Below are 17,826 nucleotides of genomic sequence, written 5' to 3' on the forward strand. Positions count from 1 at the left end.
GTGTCCCCTGCTGTGATATTGCTTGAATATTGCTGACAGCAGCAGAAAACCAAACTCGTTCACTCACTCTTGCCACGTTAGTTTGGATCAAGTTAATGCAAGGACAAGTCTGACATCAGATCATACTGGACTGTGATGTTTGTGTAACCAACATCGGCGTCATCAATTACTATTCTTAGAATTATTACAATACAGAAACATGTTTTTTCAGTGATAGTTCAGATAATGTTCAATTTAAGGAAAATATTGGTGTCAACTAGTTGTCTGACATATTGTACATTTTAAGGGATTGTGCAATTTGCTGGGTATTTTGTGTCCTGGTGGGTTGATTCTTGTCAGATATGCTACATTATGTTCTGAAGAATACTATGTGAATAAAACTGACTTGCTGACTTGAGTCCATCTTTATTACCAGCACAGTGGAGGAGGAGAATGGTCCAGGAATCCTTGCACTAAAAGCCCTGTTACACCGTGACGATTTTACCAGCTTACACTAGCGTATGAAGAACTAGGTGAATGCACTGGCATTTATCAAATAAGTTATGTTCAACGCACACTGAAGCATGCTGGTATACAAAAGCAAGATTAGTATTCTGGTTATTACTCTACAATATGACATGATAGAAACTGTCTACAGTGACAGAGTAAACTTTCTGCATGAGTTTCTTAAACATTATGTATACATCCAAGTTGTAATGAATATGTATCTGCAACGTTGAAAAGAAAACATCAATAGTTCAGTGTATACCAGGGTTTTAGAGAGATTTAGATACGTAGACATATGCTAGCTAAATCAAGGTGTGACAGGGCCTTCAGGACTGATTTATTGAAAATGTTTTGACATTCAGTGAAGATATGAGAAATGATGAATATGCATATGGAGAGTGTAACCATGGTAACTTCATGCTTACTATCAAAACCACCTCTCCTGGGCTCACTTGCACTAAATGATCTTAGCACTACAATGACTAATTCCCATTCTCCATTCTCCATTCTCCTATCTTAGTAGTAGTAGCACTGGCAGTTTACAAGTCATCAAAACAAAACAATTATATATGAGCGTGAAATATAATGATTGTAAAAATCAGTTTCACAGTCTCTCAACACCATTTTGGAACAATATTTGAGGTGTCCAAGTGTTTGCATTTGGGAGGAAGTATGAAAGTGCTGTAGATATTTACTACTTTGATGGAACAATATCTGTTGGTTCCTGGCATGCCAAAGCAAAGCAACTCCACAGGGCACCTTAGATGACTGGGTCAGCTATGCAATGGAAGAATCTCCATACAAGCTACCCAGGTAGAATGACTGTACAAGCTGACCATTGTTTTCTGTCCAGTGAATGAAATGAAGTGATTCTTTCCTAACAATATCACATTTCTCCACACTGTGACACTGTGATGGGCAGTTTGGGCTTGTTGTTTGGTCCTGTGGGTACATTCTCTATCTTCCTCATCACCAAGTGTCCATCAACAATCTTTCCTGAAAAACATGACTCATTGAATCATTGCAGATTTTGAATTTTTAGATGAATCACAGAATACTGATACCCTGAAGGTCAATGAATTGATCACCTTGCACTGAAGCATTCATGGATTTCTAGTATTCAGGGGCAGCAGCAGTCTCATGGGTAAAGCGTTCACTCGTCACTCAGAAGACCTGGTTTCAATTCCCCACAAGAACACGATGTGTGAATCCCATTTCAAGTGCCCCCAACCATGATATTGCTGGAATATTGCTAAAAAGCAGCATGAAACTGAACACACTATCTCTTGCACTCTAATATCCACAATCACTTTCAGAGAAAAACATGAAGTGATATTGAAAGTATATCAATGGCAGAACCAAATTTCTTGACAGTTTTACCTGGGCTGTTTTCATTTCACATTCTCATGATGATGGTCTTGGGTGTAATATGTTCAAAGTTTCAAATGCAAAACATGAGGAAGATCCAATCATTAATGATGATGAATGATGATTTACACAAACTGAATATTATTTGTTGACAAATGGCAGTGAATGTTTTCAGTACACTGTACATTTAGTTACTTACCGAACACTACATGTTTTCCATCCAGAAAGTCACACTTTGAACATGTGATGAAAAACTGGCATCCATTTGTATCTTTACCACTGTTGGCCTGGACCAATAAAGCAGCAAATATGAGCTTATGATTTTTTGCACATGATCAATTTTATGTCTTATAAACTTCAGAATTCTGCTGGTGTTATGAATTGGCTGAAATCTCAAAACTGATGATTGCTCATTGAATCCTTGAAAAAAAATTGGTTAGCATCATTTTTCAGATTTTCCTAAGCAGATTGTTATTGCAGATATCAACTTGCTACTTAAAAGTGAACATAATTTCCTGGAATAAATCTTCAGTCATGACTTTACAGTTAGTGAAGTGAGTTTTCTAAGAAATAAACACAGGCCCTGAAAACATTGAGGTTATGTTCCATCATCAAGTGTATCAATGACCAAAACAGAATTTCCAAAATCGTCTGTGTTTAATTATGAGAAAATGTGATCGATTGCTTGATTGTTTGGTTACTGCAACCAGTTTCTGTTAATTGGAACACCACTATATTCCACAGCACCTTTTTCAACATTTTACAACATCAAGTTTTAATAACAAAAAATGGATTGTATTTTGGACAAATATGAAACGCACAATCATACTCCTGTTATTGTTCCGTATGAGACTGAACACCTTTGTCAACCCACAATCCAGGGTCCCTTTCAGAACTTCTTGATTATTAATATTATTTGTTCACTCACCATGCTGAGAATACCAGCCGTGTCATGCCTAAGTTTGAAATTCTCATCCGCATATGCCCCTCCATAGATGCTCATCAAGCCAGTGCCGTCTCCCTAGACAGTTATAAACAAGACCACTTTTAGGACAAGCAGTGAATTGGTTTGTGTTTTTAACACTGCACTCAGCTATATGGAATAGAATCTGGAACAGATAAAGGATAACATACTGACCATGAATCAGTAGTGAATCCTTGGAACATCGGTGTTACCTAGGTGAATATAAAGCCAGCATATCCAGGCACAATTATGGGAGATAACCTAACAATGCAAATTTGACAACTAAGCCACTCCAACAGTAGAGGAAATAAGATGTAACCGACCATCTTTTACATCTCATATAATGACAAACTGGGATTGAGGGTATTTTGATGAGGTTTTTGTACACACAGAGAGCAACTTGTTTGACAGGACCTAGGAATCATGAACTGTATTCACTGTATTACATACTCTGATCATAACTAAGTGCAGTCAATTAAATTTTAGGCAGGCAGCAGTGAACATGGTGAATAAACTTAGTTCAAACATTTACAAAACAGAAACCATTTTGACTATAGTTACTAGTTCTATGTTGCTTTTTCTGTTAACAAATCTGTAATCTGGTAATCTTCACAAGTAAATACAGATTATAGTGTACACCTGTCAAATAATGAAATCCACTAAGGTTCTTACCTTCACAAAATCTCCACCTTGAATCATGAAGTCTTTAATGACTCTGCCAACAATATATTCAGTAAAGATTTAACATCAATACACCAAAGAAAATCTAACAATGCTTTGAATCACAATTGTCACGCTACAACTGCAAAATGTAAAATCAGCATTATAAAGTATTCTCAACCTGTTTATATTGAAGTACTTTTGTCATCACACTGATGACTGCCTTGTCTTACCTGTGGAAAGTCGTATTCTTGTAGCCAATAGGAACACCATCTCTCCTGTATTCTCCAGTGCAGAACTGTCTGTAATGCAGAACACAGTGGAAGCATATGAAAAAGATATTGACATTACCATAATATTTTAAGGCCTATTTGCATGAATTATCATATCTACACTGATAATACAGTGCTACAGATGATACAACTTTACCAGGAACTATGAGCAAAACCATCTCATATTCTACTCAGGGACTCATTACAAGGCTGATGTCATGAAGATAGTGTTACCATGTTATAATTAACTCTTCTGGTGTCTGAAGAGATATTTCCCTTCTCTGACTTTTCTGCATCACTCACCTGAAATTCTCAGCTGTTCTAGGAACAGTATCTGCAAACAGCTCAAAGGTGATTCTTCCTGCATCCTAAATGAAACCCACAATATTTATAATGGTTATTCCCCCCTTTTCGAATTCTTATCTGTAAGTCTAATCAGAGACCATATAATAGATTACATGGTCTCTGGTTTAATCTACATTTGTTAAGTCATGTTGGTCGACTTCATGCGCCAGTTTTAGCCCTTTTATACAAACGTTTATCAAGGCCTTTGATCTATGTGTTTAGTTTTTAAAATGTGAGGTTTGTCAAAAAACATATTCTAAAAGAGAAGATCGATAGACAAACGTATCTTGGTCGTCAAGAAGCCCCAAATCCAAAATTATGTGTTTAACTATCTTTCCCTCACAACACAACAGTGTTGAAAGGACAATGCAACATATTCACACTGAACGAAATTCCTGCCTCGTCATATGTTCCCCATGACAGTTAGCAAAATAGCACTTACAGTACCACCTATTTGAATATCGAAGAAAACAATCGGATTATTTGGATTCGAGTCAGCCATGCCGCCAGTAACTGGGATCCGTCTCTACATTTTAGAATATTGCGGCCGCGCAAATAGGATCGGAAACCACTTTGTTGGGTGATGGAAACCCCAGTTTTCCTACGTGTGTTTTGATTGGTTCGAAATCACTGGGTCATTATTGTGATTGGTGAAACGAAGTAAGTATTTCCCAGGGGGTTGTGATTTTACATGTTTTTTAACACCATACGAGCGAGATTGTTAAAATAGTGTAGCACTATCTACATAGTTGTTTAACCTTCCTCTATATGATAACATATAATCATGCAAATACTAATTTCTAATAATAGATAGAACATGGCTAGTGGCATTCAATGTCCAAGTATATAACGAATGCTCATCGCTTAATGCACACCAAATATAATAATATTCATTGTTGTTCGAAACTCCTAAGTTCTTAAATCTTAAAGAGCCATAAAATTAGAAAATATTAATGCTTAAAGACGAAACACCAATACGATTGACTATGATGAACAAAATAATACATGTTATTGTGGTAACGTGAAAGGTGAAGGTTATTAGTCGGTCAAAGTTCAAAATGGTGGAAAAATGTAATGATACTCAATTTGTGTCAGGATGTTATTAACTCTTGTCCAGACAGCTACTCTGGTGATAAAGGTTACTTACTCTGTCCTTCGCAGTTTGGTATCTTACATATTTCCACCTAATTTTAAGGATATAAGTGAAGATGTCATATTGGTAACTGGGGGAGGAAAAGGAATTGGCAAGAAAATCGCCATCGGATTTGCAAGAAGACGCCCATCACACGTAAACATTTATTTTTTTTTCTGTATTTCATGTTAATGCTTCGGTTACAGAGGGAAGGGATAAGGGTGGGCAAATCTTTCTCAATTCTGCATCAGTTTTACTTCATGTTATTTCTACAGACTTTGGGCGTTGCGAATGGAATTGCAAGGCGTGTCCATGGAAACAACTCTCTGTGCGGTTTAGCGTTAACTGCGACATAACACGACTTATTTAGTCCAAGTTGATTCCCATTAGTCAACATCTGGCTCCACGTCTCACTACACACTGAAAAAGTGTGTCTGTCAACAGTAGAGCTGATGTAGTCTAGTCAGTTTTGGACCAACTCACTGTTCAAACCAATTAATCCAATCAAATATCAATTTGAAACCGGACACAAATTTGTTTAGTCATGTTTCACAAACTATATAGATCTATGGAGTGGACACAATATATGTATATTGTCAGCGAGTGTTTACATATCTGAAAAACCTTTTTCGTTGAAAACATCTCAAAATAGTTTGCACCCATATTTCCTGGCAATGGCCAGAGTTGATACTTGATATCTAATGTGTCTCGTATTGTAACAACTCAAATCAAAGAAGAGTCGCTATCAGTTAGATTATCAAAGTTTGATAATTGGAAACACCTACCAGTGTTCCATTAAACTCACTTATTGATATTTTCCCATTTGGTGGCTTGGCAGCAAGCAGTACATAAAATACTTCTCCATGTTGTATCAATTTCACAAAACCTGCAAAGATTTGTGTATGTATGAGTGTATTTATTTATGAAAGTAAATGTAATAAAATACAATGTTTGTGCTTACATTTGTAATTTACATTTGTGTGAATGTCAGTCTACTTAATAAAACAATATGAAATACATAATGAGTACTAAATTCAGAATCCCTATTTGCTTTTCAGTCTGATATGAGTGATATATCAGTAATTGATTTCAGTAACTGTGATGAAAATGTCCTCTTTGACCACAGAAATGCAAAGTACTTAAGAGTTAACTTCATAAATTTTATAATTGTATGTTTGTGGTAAGTACATTTATGGAAGGTGAATGGTAAAGTATTTCAGTTTTCTCTCTGCGTCTGTTCCATGTTGTTTGCCTTCATTTTCGCTAACAAAATATGGAGCTGTCTTTCACAAACTTGGTTCCAATTTCACCATGTTCGTAAATGCCAGTCAAAACAGATCAGCCAATTTGTCAGTAAGTGTCAGGTTAGCTTGTCCATTGTGTCAAGTAAGTGTTAAAGGTCATATGCAACACAAAGCAATTTCAGTTAGTGAAACTTGTTTAAATTGGTACATTTTACTTTTTCACTTGATGATTTATTTTGTTTTTATGTGTTTGCAAATTACAAATTAAAAATCTGTCCTGCCACCTCCAAAGGTATTTTTTATTGACTTTCAACAACTGGTGGCCAAACCTGACATGGTATCACAGCTCTCTTTGCAAAGATGTGTTGATCATAGATTCAAATTTCAGTTTTGTTTTGTGTTCCATTGGTGAGTGAGCGAGTTTAGTTTTAGGCATCACTCAGCAATATTATAGCTATATTGCTGCTGTCTGTAAATAATTGAGTCTGGACCAAATCAACAACAGGAGCATCTATCTATGTAACTGGGAACCGACCTTCATGGGTCCCATACCACCTGATCCTATCTCTTATGATAAGCATGGGTTACTGAAGGTATACTGTAACCCTGAGCATCAAAGGTCTGTGTTCCATTTTTAGTCAGCACCATTGCTTGTAGTTCTCACCAACATCTGTGACCTGCATCATTTTGATATTTTGTCTTTCATTAAATATTTGTTTGATCAGCATTCTAAATATTGGTGAGTCAAACATGAAATATGCAACTTTATGGATGATAACTGCTTGTTTATTGCATAGACCAACATTTTGATTTAGATTCTTGTTCTTATGAACTTAAGATAAAAATGTCTGCCAATCTGATTTTGTCATTGGTGTCTGTTTGACAATCAGATAATCAACAAGTTTGTATAGCGATATTTCAGTCTCACTCATGCAGCTCGCACACCCGGCTGTTATACAAAATAGCAAACAATGAGAACAAAATAATGATCCTTTTTTTTATTACTTTTTTATTCAAGTGTCCAAAGTTATGAGATCATCAGAGTTGATCTGTCAGTTTTGTGTGACTGCAAAATTTGGTTTTGTGTTTTTGATCAATTCATCAGTCTCAAATGAAATCAAACAGACTGTAACTGCTCTTTTAGTTTATTGTTTTAGTAAGAGATCATTGATGATTAATATTCAGCACTTCATTGTCTAAGGGAGTACAGGAACACCATAACATATGTCAGTCTATCATCAGTAGAGCGTTGACACTGAGAATGATACAGTAAATGTTATGTTGTTAAATATATACATAATGATAACAAAATTATCAATTTAAGAAGTTAATTACAATGTACCAATTTATAAAGCAAAGCAGAAAAGGAAACGTTCAGAAAGATTACATTATGACACAAATCTAGTTTTTTCAATTATGATATAATTATATTTTTAATTATATATTTTTCAGATTATACTGTGGGGTCGTCATGGAAACACTCTTGAACAAACAGAGAGAGAAATAAAAGAACTGGGAGTGAAATGTTCACACATGATCTGTGATGTCAGCAACAAAGAAAATATCTATGACTGTGTGAGTTTGTTACAATTACTAAATTTAATCATGGTTACAATCCACAAGATTTTAGTTTGGCCAAATGAAGCCACGGAAAAGTCAATTGTCTTTTGAGTTGTTTCCTTGGGCAAATGCCTGGCAGCAAGTGGGTACCTGGTAGAATAAGATGACAGTGTGACTGCTAACCTTCTTGCACAACTGAGTGAGTACATTTAGTTTTAGGCCGCACTCAGCAATATTCTTGCTGTGTGATGGCAATCTATAAATACTCAAGTCTAGAGACTACAATGCCGTGATCAGCAGCATAAGCACAATACACAATACGGATAAGATCACATGTATTTGTGACGTAAACAAGCCTGACCACCCAATCCCAATAGTCGCCTCTTACAACAAGCATGGGTCGCTGAAGACCGATTCCAAACTGGATTATGATTGGTATTGCACATCACAGGCAGCTAGGGTTGTATCATTCTCATGGAGCTCAGACTGACAGATGAAAGTGATTTCTGATTTCCTAATGACATTGGTTTGGAAATACTCTTATTGTCTTATTTCTTGTTGATTGTAAAAATGAAATGTGAGCTTTCTGTACTCTTCTTCCAAGAATATTTGAAAAGCATGTGATCGTGGCTTTGATTATTACATTAAGATGAACAATTTTGCCAAAATTGAAATCACTATTTAAGAAATACAGTTTGCTCTAACGCCATGTATAGTATAATAAAGTACACTTTAGTCCTGAACTACAGGTGTTCAGGGCTAAAGTCTGCTTTATTACAATATGAACATCACATTTCTATTACCAACATAGATATATATAAGTACATGCATATGAAGTTGACTTGGAAAGCGACATTCCACCATTTCATCGTGTGAATGTAAACATTGTGAAAATTACCATGTCACTGTTAAATTACAAGTCAAACTGAAACGTTTTACCTGTCAGAAAACAGAAACATAGTGTTTCCACCAGTGATGTTAGCTGAGTGATGCAACTGCAAACAAAGACACAGCATGCAACAGAGTAGTTTATTGTGGGAGGCTCTACGAGGCGATGCACCTGAGAGGGTCAGACTAGAATGGCGCAGTGACACCAAAGCATTGTGATGTAATGCAAAAAGTGCACGATTGTTTGATAAAGTACTGTCAGCCCCTTTGATCTTTCACCAAAGCATCTAAGAATGGTTGTTACATGCAGCATTCATGAAGCATGATTATAAGATATTTGCAATTTTGGAATTCTCTCTGAAAATACTGGTCTGTCTGACCTGTTAAACAATATATTGTGTACTATCCTGTAATATCGCTTCTTTTGTGATTATTTCAAACAGGCTAAACAAGTCAAGGACACTATTGGGGATGTGACAATTCTTGTCAACAATGCTGGAGTTGTCTACGGCAACCAGATACTCACCAGTAGTGATGATGATGTTGTCAAAACAGTACAGGTCAATGTCATTGCACATTTCTGGGTATGTAGTCATTTCGTCCTTTTCACAATGTCTGACAAATCATATTTGTTTTAGTTACAGATAACCGGGACAGTCAAGCACCTGATGTGTCTTGGTATTTTTGGAAGGACTAGACTCAGCTTTGCCAGAAAGAGAATCATGTTGTATGATGATGTTTATGATGAAAACCACAGCAGACATACTGAAAATTTTCTTTTTTTCTGACCCATATATCATAAAATTAAAATGAAAGTTATGAATGTTACTTGTTTGTGCAACAAATATTGATGTTGTTTCATGAAATTTTACGTTTTGATTTTGGACTTCTGCGCTTGGACCAGTCTCTTAAATTTTTTTACATTTTGTTTCTTTGTATTGTACGAGGTATGGGTATGCCTGTGAAAGGTACAATTCACTGCAGAGTTATCTCCCTTATATACACCTGAAACCATGGATCATGGGTTTGAATCCAGATTTCTGGAACAGTTGGCATCATGACAAATTGGAAAATGATGAGGACTGTTTGTTTGTAAAAATTCCCTCCAGGACAGTGAACTATTGAAAATAATTCATACACTGCCAATGTGTATAAGATACTAAGGCCATCAGATAATAGGAGCAATTTTCAGAGTGATGCGTGTTTATCTGGACTAAAGCAAATTGTGCATGGCTTTGTTTGAAAGAAAACACTAGGCATGAGTACAGTTTGAAATTTGTTTGTGTTAATTCCACCCCAAAATTTCAGGGTTGAAGTAATAAAGGCATTAAGGAGGTGACACCAAATATATTTCAGACCTTGAAGGCATTCCTGCCAGCAATGCTAGAAAACAACAAGGGCCACATTGTGAGCATCAGCTCAGTGCTCGGGCTCATGGGATTGAGTGGAGCTGGAGATTATGTTAGTGCTAAGTTTGCTTCGACAGGAATGGCGGAAGCATTAAATGATGAGCTTCATGTCCTGAACAAGACAGGAGTAAAGGTGACGAGTGTGCACCCATACCACATCGATAACACAATGTTTGATGGACTGGAGTCAAGGTAGGTCATTTGTCAGAGGCCCAGATAGGCTGAGTATCTGGGTAAAATATGCACAGAACATTTCCATTGAAAAATAATTGTTGTAAACCAATTACTCATACCCAAGAAGTTTAAAACATATGCGAATGGACTATGTTTATAAAATTAAAAAGACATTGATTGCTATTAAGTTGTGCTGTTAATATATGACTTGTGTTGTACTGTTACTGGGTAGAAGTACGTTACAGCGTTACATCCCTTAGCTGTGAAAGGATCTGCTGATGGAGGTACAGAATCACCCTTCTTACTTATGTCTCAACTTAGCTTAGTATTATGTGTATGTTTATGACCCTGAAAATCTTATATTGGCTCATCACTTGCTGAACACCAATTTCAACCCAGACCTTCATGGGGTAGAGTAGTATTATCAATGGATCCTTTGATTAATATTTGCGATAGATATGATTATGTAACTGTTTTGTGAAATGAAATGAAATATGAATTATTGTGAAATTAAGAAATTGTCAGCTATAATATCATTGTAATATACATCTTCCAAATAGATTTCAAAATCTTGAAATCATAAAGTTTTTACTGCATGTGAAATTTTCCTAATTAATATCATTCATTTTTGCATATGCCATTATTCAGTTTGATAGGTATATAAGAGTACAACTTCAATTTGTTATATTTTTAAACCAGAGTTCTGGGCAACAAACCAGTAAGAAATATGTTAAGACCTACAAAACATGTAACGCTTATCTTGCTTGTTAGTCTTCATGCAGTATAACAATGTTATGAAAGAACAAGAACCGGTCTTGTTGCCAGATTGTCCCGATGGATGATTCCACCATTAACGGAAGACTACGTGGCAAACAAGACAATCCAAGCAGTCCTCACCAACAGGAACAAAATACTCATGCCACGAATTATGTATTTTCTTACCTGGTTTAAAAAGTAAGTATCGTATGTGCATTCAGTTTTTGACAAGTTAGAAAAAAGTAAGTCTGGTAAAAGAGAAGGTCAGCTAAGAAGTGTCACAAGTCAACAGAAAAATCTATTTTCAGCTGAAAACAATGTATTGTTGATGGTAGGGGGTGTTCAGAACGATCAGTTTGAAATAAAATCAGCGGAAATCTCCAGATCAGCATAAATTTGCCATCCCTGACAGAAGTGTTATGCTGGAAGAAAGTGTGTATTTGAACATGATTGGAAGCTGCAAGTACAGTTTACCTGTAATTTACAAAAAGGACACGTGTTAAACTGAGCCTGCTTTATGTTGTTTTGTTTTTTTCAGTGTATCTCCCGTCGATGTCACCATTGCAATCTCTCGTCTGACTGGAACTGACCGAGCTATGGATGGGTTCAAAGGTCATGCAACAGCCAGCTAAACCAATCCGATTTCTGAAACTGAACAGTCAAATTGTATAATTCAATAGCCCACCCCCCTACCCCCACTAAAGTTTTTGTGACTAAAGGTTCTGAAATTTATCTAATTATACAGTCCTCATTCAAATATCTGATAAATTCAAGGAACCTAAATATTTCTAAATCATGCAAAATCTGAATTGCAGTCAGTATTATTTTGATATGTGATGCTGTACACCAAGAGCAGACTAGTGCCAAAGAGCTCCACTGATTTCATTGAAGTGACTTGACTACCGTGATTTAGAGTTGGTTAACCCAAAGATTCTTCAAAAGTAGGAAATGATGAGTGAGTGAACAGTAAAATCCTTCTTTAAGAATGAACATTTCCTCAAAACTGAATAAATGCATTAGTAAGACTTGAATTGCTAACTTGACAATATATTATCAAAACTGAATGAATGTTATTGTAAGACTTGAATGGTATGACTATTTTCAAATACATTTCACCAATTCATTAAATACATGTAAACATAAGACTGCATTTGTATGGTTTTATACTAATACAGTTCATCTGTTCAGTAAGACTAGAACTCGTTAAGACCTTGTTTGGTTTGACACAAACATAGACAATCCTACAAAACTAATTAGTCGTCATAACAAAAATAGTATTGTTAACACTAGTTTCAAATACCATCCATCAAGGCTAAATAAATGTAAAGGCAGTACTGGAATACAACAATTTTCCCATAATTTCTACCAAAATTCAATAAATGTTATAGTAACACTTGAGTTGATTTGAGTATAAGCTAGTATGTTCCCTCAATGTTGAATAAATGTATATAAAGAGTATATACAATGCAACAGATCAAGATTGAATGAACGTTAATTACCAAACAATATAATCAATATCATACTTGTCAGAATGGTAACTGGAACCTTTAACCTCCATGACAAAAACAACGCTACAAACTTGAACACGATACATTTTAGCACACTGACACTGAATCGTGATTGTGTTTTCCTTACAACTAGTGGACATGGATATGTATAAGATGTTGCAATTGTTGAAGGGCTGTTGTCAGAACAAATACACCTTTTGCTGTTAAGTTTACATAACTTGGTCACCAGTACCATACTGTAAAATGTGTGTGTTTGATTTTATATTTCTGTGTGTAGTTCTATCATCTTGCCTTGTTTTGTTTGTGCCATTTGTTACAGGTTTGTTTTGTTTTATTTCAAGAATCATTTTAAATATGTAGAAGTTTATTCATTTAATTTGACTGTAGTTGTTTTTGCTTCTGCCGAGAAAAGTTTAATGTTACTAATTGATATGTTTAATCAATACTGTTTTTTTTTGTGTGCCATATTCCTTCGCAGAAAAACAATATGTGTTGTGGGTAATAGTATATTTACAGCAGCTATACAGTCCATGTATAGATTTATTCTTGTGTTTTTATGAGACTGGTCCAGACATTTACTGAAGTTTAGTAGCAACACAGGAAACCTTGTGGTATTATGTGATGACATTAAGATTTTTTGTGATAGTTGAAGAACTTCTGCACATCACTTCAATCAAATTCCACAACTTTGAAACCACATTACAACTGTAAAACTAATTAGTGACAGTTACACAATTGTTGTATGTGTTTATGTGTCCTGAACTGTTAGATGCTTGTGCAACTTTTAGACATGTACATACATACTGCAGTATGCAGGTATGGGCTGGCTAGAATGGTCGATAATAAAAAAAATTGTCAATACAGAAAATTATGAACAGTCACAGATATGAAAACGAGTCATCGATAACATTGCACATAAACTATTGTGATGAAATATACAATACACAGACAATATTAGTTATGTCTTACTGGCTGCTTCCAAATTATGTTCAGGATGCTGTTTTGTTTGTAATTCAAGAATGAAGGTGTCCACTCAGGTTTGGAAAATATATTAATTTCTTTCAAATTATTTGTGGCATTTTTGCTCAATAGCCTAGTGCAGGCATGTGACAAGTCAGTTTTTCCAAACCGCAGCAGTAGCCCATGGTAGCAAACTACTGATAGTTTTTGTGACCACATGCAACATTAAACCTCCTGAAACCATTGGAACAGTTTGTGATTGTTAGCTGTTATGGACAAAGATGTGTTCAAATGAATCCCTAGTATCCAGTACTTGTATTTCCACGTTAGTTTTATGTTTATTCATCATTTTTGCATAATTGTTTCATTCTCTGTGCCATCTTTTTATTGTGTGATCATTAGTGTGTATTTAGCCTTGTTTAGTTTCATATTTGAGAATCATGTGATAGAGGAGCAGAGTGTGAAATAGTTTCCAAATTTTGCCAGTCGCACCAGCTGTACCTGAAAGTTACTTAAGAATGAAGATTTTTATGGATATCAACTTCTTTATGAGAGAACACAACGTTTCGGAGTTAATGCTTACTCCTTCCTGATGAAGGAGTAAGCATTAACTCCGAAACGTTGTGTTCTCTCATAAAGAAGTTGATATCCATAAAAATCTTCATTCTTATGTATTTTCACTTCTAAATGACATTCAAAGACCTGAAAGTTACTTGCCCACAAAATAATTCACTAGTCCAAATTTTGAATGTGGACACATGTTTCATCATTAAGCTGCTAATATGATGAACATTTTTATCAGGCCATAATCTTGCATGATTTAAATATGTATTAAAACTTAACTCATATGTGATGTAACTTAACAAGCTGGAGAGAGTGACATTTTCACAAAATGACCCAATGAAAATTCATTAGCCAATCAAGCCAGGTATTTAGTGACCCAGCTGGATTTTTTCTAGTCACAGGGGTTCATGGGCCAGAGGCTATTTCACACACTGTAGAGGAGATGACACATCAAGGCCACAGAGCTACAGAAGCAACAAAACCACATTCAAAGTCATTGTTATGGCCACAAAGTTACCTCAGGGATGTTTTGGTCTAAGTAAACTTAGTCTCAGTACTTTTCATTACACTCCACTACTGAATCTAACAAAACCCAGTAGCAGGTCGCGTCAGGTAACCTTTGAGCAGCTTATGACCGTCCAATCAAATGCAAGAAGGCTGAAGGGATTTAACCAATCAGACAACCGCTATTGTTTAGGATTTGGCGGGACTTCGTTAGTCACTGACACTGATCCCTCAATAAATGAAAATCAGCATAAAACATGGGTATTTGACCAGTAGTATATATATGCTTAGAGCTTTTTGATGACATGGTTACCATTAGCTAATATTCAGCAAGCTGACATCCTTGAATATTGACAAAAACGCTATTTTCAGCGACAATTTACACACAGTATTGTAGCATGCTCTCTAGCATGCAGTAGCGATTGTATGGAAAATAGCATTCGGAATCATTCGGGTACAAGCCTTTCTGAGGTAGAATGGACAAAAGGTACATGTATGTGCTAATGTCCACTTTCGCGATTTGGTAAGCTGTGTTCTGATTGGTCAGTCTCAAAGGTTACCTGATGTGCCCTCCTACAAGGTTTTGTTACACTCAGTAGTGGAGTGTAATGAAAAGTACTGAGACTAAGTTTACTTAGACTTGGGATGTTTTGGCAACAATTTTATTGTTTTTAGATTTTTAACATAGCATTTAGTTTGAGTGGGTTGATAAAATATGGTTGACTTTATATAGTGAGTGAGGTTAAATTTACACAGCACTCAACATTATTCCAGCTATATGGCGGCTGTCTGTAAATGAACAAATTTGGACCAGAAAATATAGTGATTAGCATCATGAGCACTGATCTTCGCACTTGCGATACAATGATGTGTGTCAGCAAGTCTGATCGCGATAGTCACCTCTTACGAAAAGCATGGGTTACTGAAGATCAAATCTAACCCAGATCTTCATGGGTGACTTATGTAAAGTTCAGTGTGATATTTTATTCCTATGAAGATGTTTTTAGGTTCATGAGGTAGGTACATGTTGACAGACAGGTGCAGATTGTGCTCGTAAAACATGCTTGGTAATTTTTTCACAGTAACATAGAAGGGCTTGTGTCAGAAGGCAATGTTCTCAGATGTTGGGACCGGTCGGCACGATATTGAGGTAGTTGTTTTGCACTGGCGGTGCCAGGGGGTTGAACCCTTTGAACCCTTTCAAAATTCCTGGATCCACCAATGGGGAAAATTATGACAAATAAACTGTGTGGCTGAACGTCATGTGAAAGTATTCACAAAAAACATTTAATGACGATACAACCACCCACGCTTTAATACTGTTATTGTTTCTACCAATATTAACTCTTGTATTCTGATGTTGCCAGACTTTCAGCAAACTTGTACAATTTGTAAAACTGTTGTACTTAGACAGTGTGTTATGTTTCCCAATCATCAAGCAATCCTGTTGATATTACCTGCAATAAAGACACTGCTGAATTTTTACTTTAACATGTTGAGTTCTCACTAACCATAGCACTCATATTACCTGTATTATTGATACTGTGTGTCTTGCCTCAGTCTTAGTAAACTATACTCATAGGCCAGTCAAATTAGCCATTTTTTTTTTTCAGCCAATGTTGAAAAAACATTGTTATTATTATTGCATACCTTACGAGAATTCATTTTCTAAGAAAATTCTCTTCATAAGATCTATATTTATTGTAGTGTGTTGGACATAATATGTTGCGCAACTAGTATTATCTGGGTGACCTGAAACAGCATGGCCTGATTGGCTGTAAAGTATGAGACTGTCAACATGTGTCTCTCATCTGTGCATGTATGGAACCCTGTCCTCGCAAACACTTTGTGTAGGAATATAACCTCATCCAATCTGAAAGATGTAATGGATTATAGTGCATGTATATAAACATATTTTAAAAAGTAGAAAATAATTATTTACCTTACATACATGGCCTGTTTTGTTCTAAAAGAAGATTTCTAGGAAATTGTGACACTGGGTCTGAATTTTGGCATGAAACGTTTTTATATGAAGTTTAATTGGTCTGATACAGACATAAAGAAATTGTCTTAAGATTTATCCGTCCAGTGGTACCACATAGTTGGAAGGCATATTTCATTTAAACTTTTAAACTGAAACTGGCAAAGTGCGAAATTTCATTGATTTGTATTTCAGCCAAAAAACTATGTTGCCCCCAACTCCTACCCCCTTACTTTGTAATAACCAGTATACATGAGTCTTGTCTCAATAATATTCATCAAAGTTACAGGTAAGTAAACATGATGATACTTTTATGGCAAACTGAACATTATCTGAAACTTTTAATAATTATGATACCCATACAGTCAAATCCTGATGAGTCGAATGCTGGCATCTTGAATATTATGCATAACTCAAAGTACCTGTCGGCCCTGACAGTTTTTTCTACCATCATAGACATACCTATGTATGTATCTCTAATACATCAGTAAGTCAAATTGATTACTTGGTCACCAGCGAATCGACTCATTGGGATTTGTAATTATATTTTCATTTCCATTGAAAATCAAATCACAACAGTCGTACAAACTCTGATACATAACCAACAATTATTTCACAAAACGCCATGAATAGCTGAAACAGTTACTTGAGGTAAACTACCACTTGCTCTAGTCTTCCGTAACAGCTCATCAACTATCATCTCCCACTTTCGGGGTCCTATGATGCATATCAGCAAATAGGTCAACACAAACAGCATTTAAGTTGAACAGCTTCCATTCTGTGGAGCTTACATGGTTGGTAAGGAAAACATATCTTCTTCCATAGTTATTCATTAACTATTATCTTCCACCAAAGAGGTCATAAAATGTATAGCATTGATCAGGCCTTGAAAGTTTTGTCAACGAATAGTTAACACAAGCAGTTCGCAATTAATTAGAACATTTTGCATTCTTTGTAGCTTACATGGTTGGTAAGGAATACATATCTTGCCACAAACCTTTCTCTTCCCAGTGACTTGAGAAGGCCTCTCGTATGACTTGTATGCGGTAAC

At 35.8% G+C, this 17,826-nt stretch overlaps 2 protein-coding genes across 3 annotated transcripts in view; one reads left to right on the top strand and one right to left on the bottom strand.

The window, feature by feature from the left end:
• Positions 1-381: 381 nt before the first annotated feature.
• On the bottom strand, positions 382-4,664 carry LOC137268062 (peptidyl-prolyl cis-trans isomerase H-like). Its single transcript, XM_067802563.1, has 7 exons — positions 4,538-4,664; positions 4,054-4,118; positions 3,712-3,780; positions 3,491-3,533; positions 2,783-2,875; positions 2,054-2,141; positions 382-1,482 (listed from the first exon to the last, which is right to left on the bottom strand). Exons 1-7 carry the CDS (start codon positions 4,595-4,597, stop codon positions 1,373-1,375), a joined length of 528 nt encoding a protein of 175 aa, XP_067658664.1. The 5' UTR covers positions 4,598-4,664; the 3' UTR covers positions 382-1,372.
• Positions 4,665-5,152: 488 nt separating this feature from the next.
• The window catches only part of LOC137268878 (short-chain dehydrogenase/reductase 3-like), a 308,772-nt gene continuing 296,098 nt past the window's right edge, over positions 5,153-17,826 (top strand). Inside the window, exons 1-6 of one of the 2 annotated variants that reach the window (XM_067803466.1) lie at positions 5,153-5,383; positions 7,924-8,046; positions 9,363-9,503; positions 10,276-10,520; positions 11,328-11,456; positions 11,797-16,285. In XM_067803466.1, the coding sequence (XP_067659567.1) occupies positions 5,192-5,383; positions 7,924-8,046; positions 9,363-9,503; positions 10,276-10,520; positions 11,328-11,456; positions 11,797-11,890 (924 nt within the window). In that variant the 5' untranslated portion in view covers positions 5,153-5,191 and the 3' untranslated portion in view covers positions 11,891-16,285. Of the gene's footprint in view, positions 5,384-7,923; positions 8,047-9,362; positions 9,504-10,275; positions 10,521-11,327; positions 11,466-11,796; positions 16,286-17,826 lie in introns of those variants that run through there. The other variant, XM_067803467.1, reaches the window with a different exon arrangement.

Source organism: Haliotis asinina, chromosome 16 (genome assembly GCF_037392515.1).
Source record: "Haliotis asinina isolate JCU_RB_2024 chromosome 16, JCU_Hal_asi_v2, whole genome shotgun sequence".
Lineage (NCBI taxonomy): Eukaryota > Metazoa > Mollusca > Gastropoda > Lepetellida > Haliotidae > Haliotis > Haliotis asinina.

Bases quoted from the DNA above. Each gene is read 5' to 3' on its own strand.
- LOC137268062 (XM_067802563.1), bottom strand. From the start codon at position 4,597: ATGGCTGACTCGAATCCAAATAATCCGATTGTTTTCTTCGATATTCAA. The intron at 2,876-3,490 runs GTAAGAACCTTA...ATAACTGTCTAG, and splicing joins AAGGTGGAGATTTTGTGAAG to GGAGACGGCACTGGCTTGAT. The intron at 2,142-2,782 runs GTGAGTGAACAA...TTATTGGTCCAG, and splicing joins CGGCTGGTATTCTCAGCATG to GCCAACAGTGGTAAAGATAC.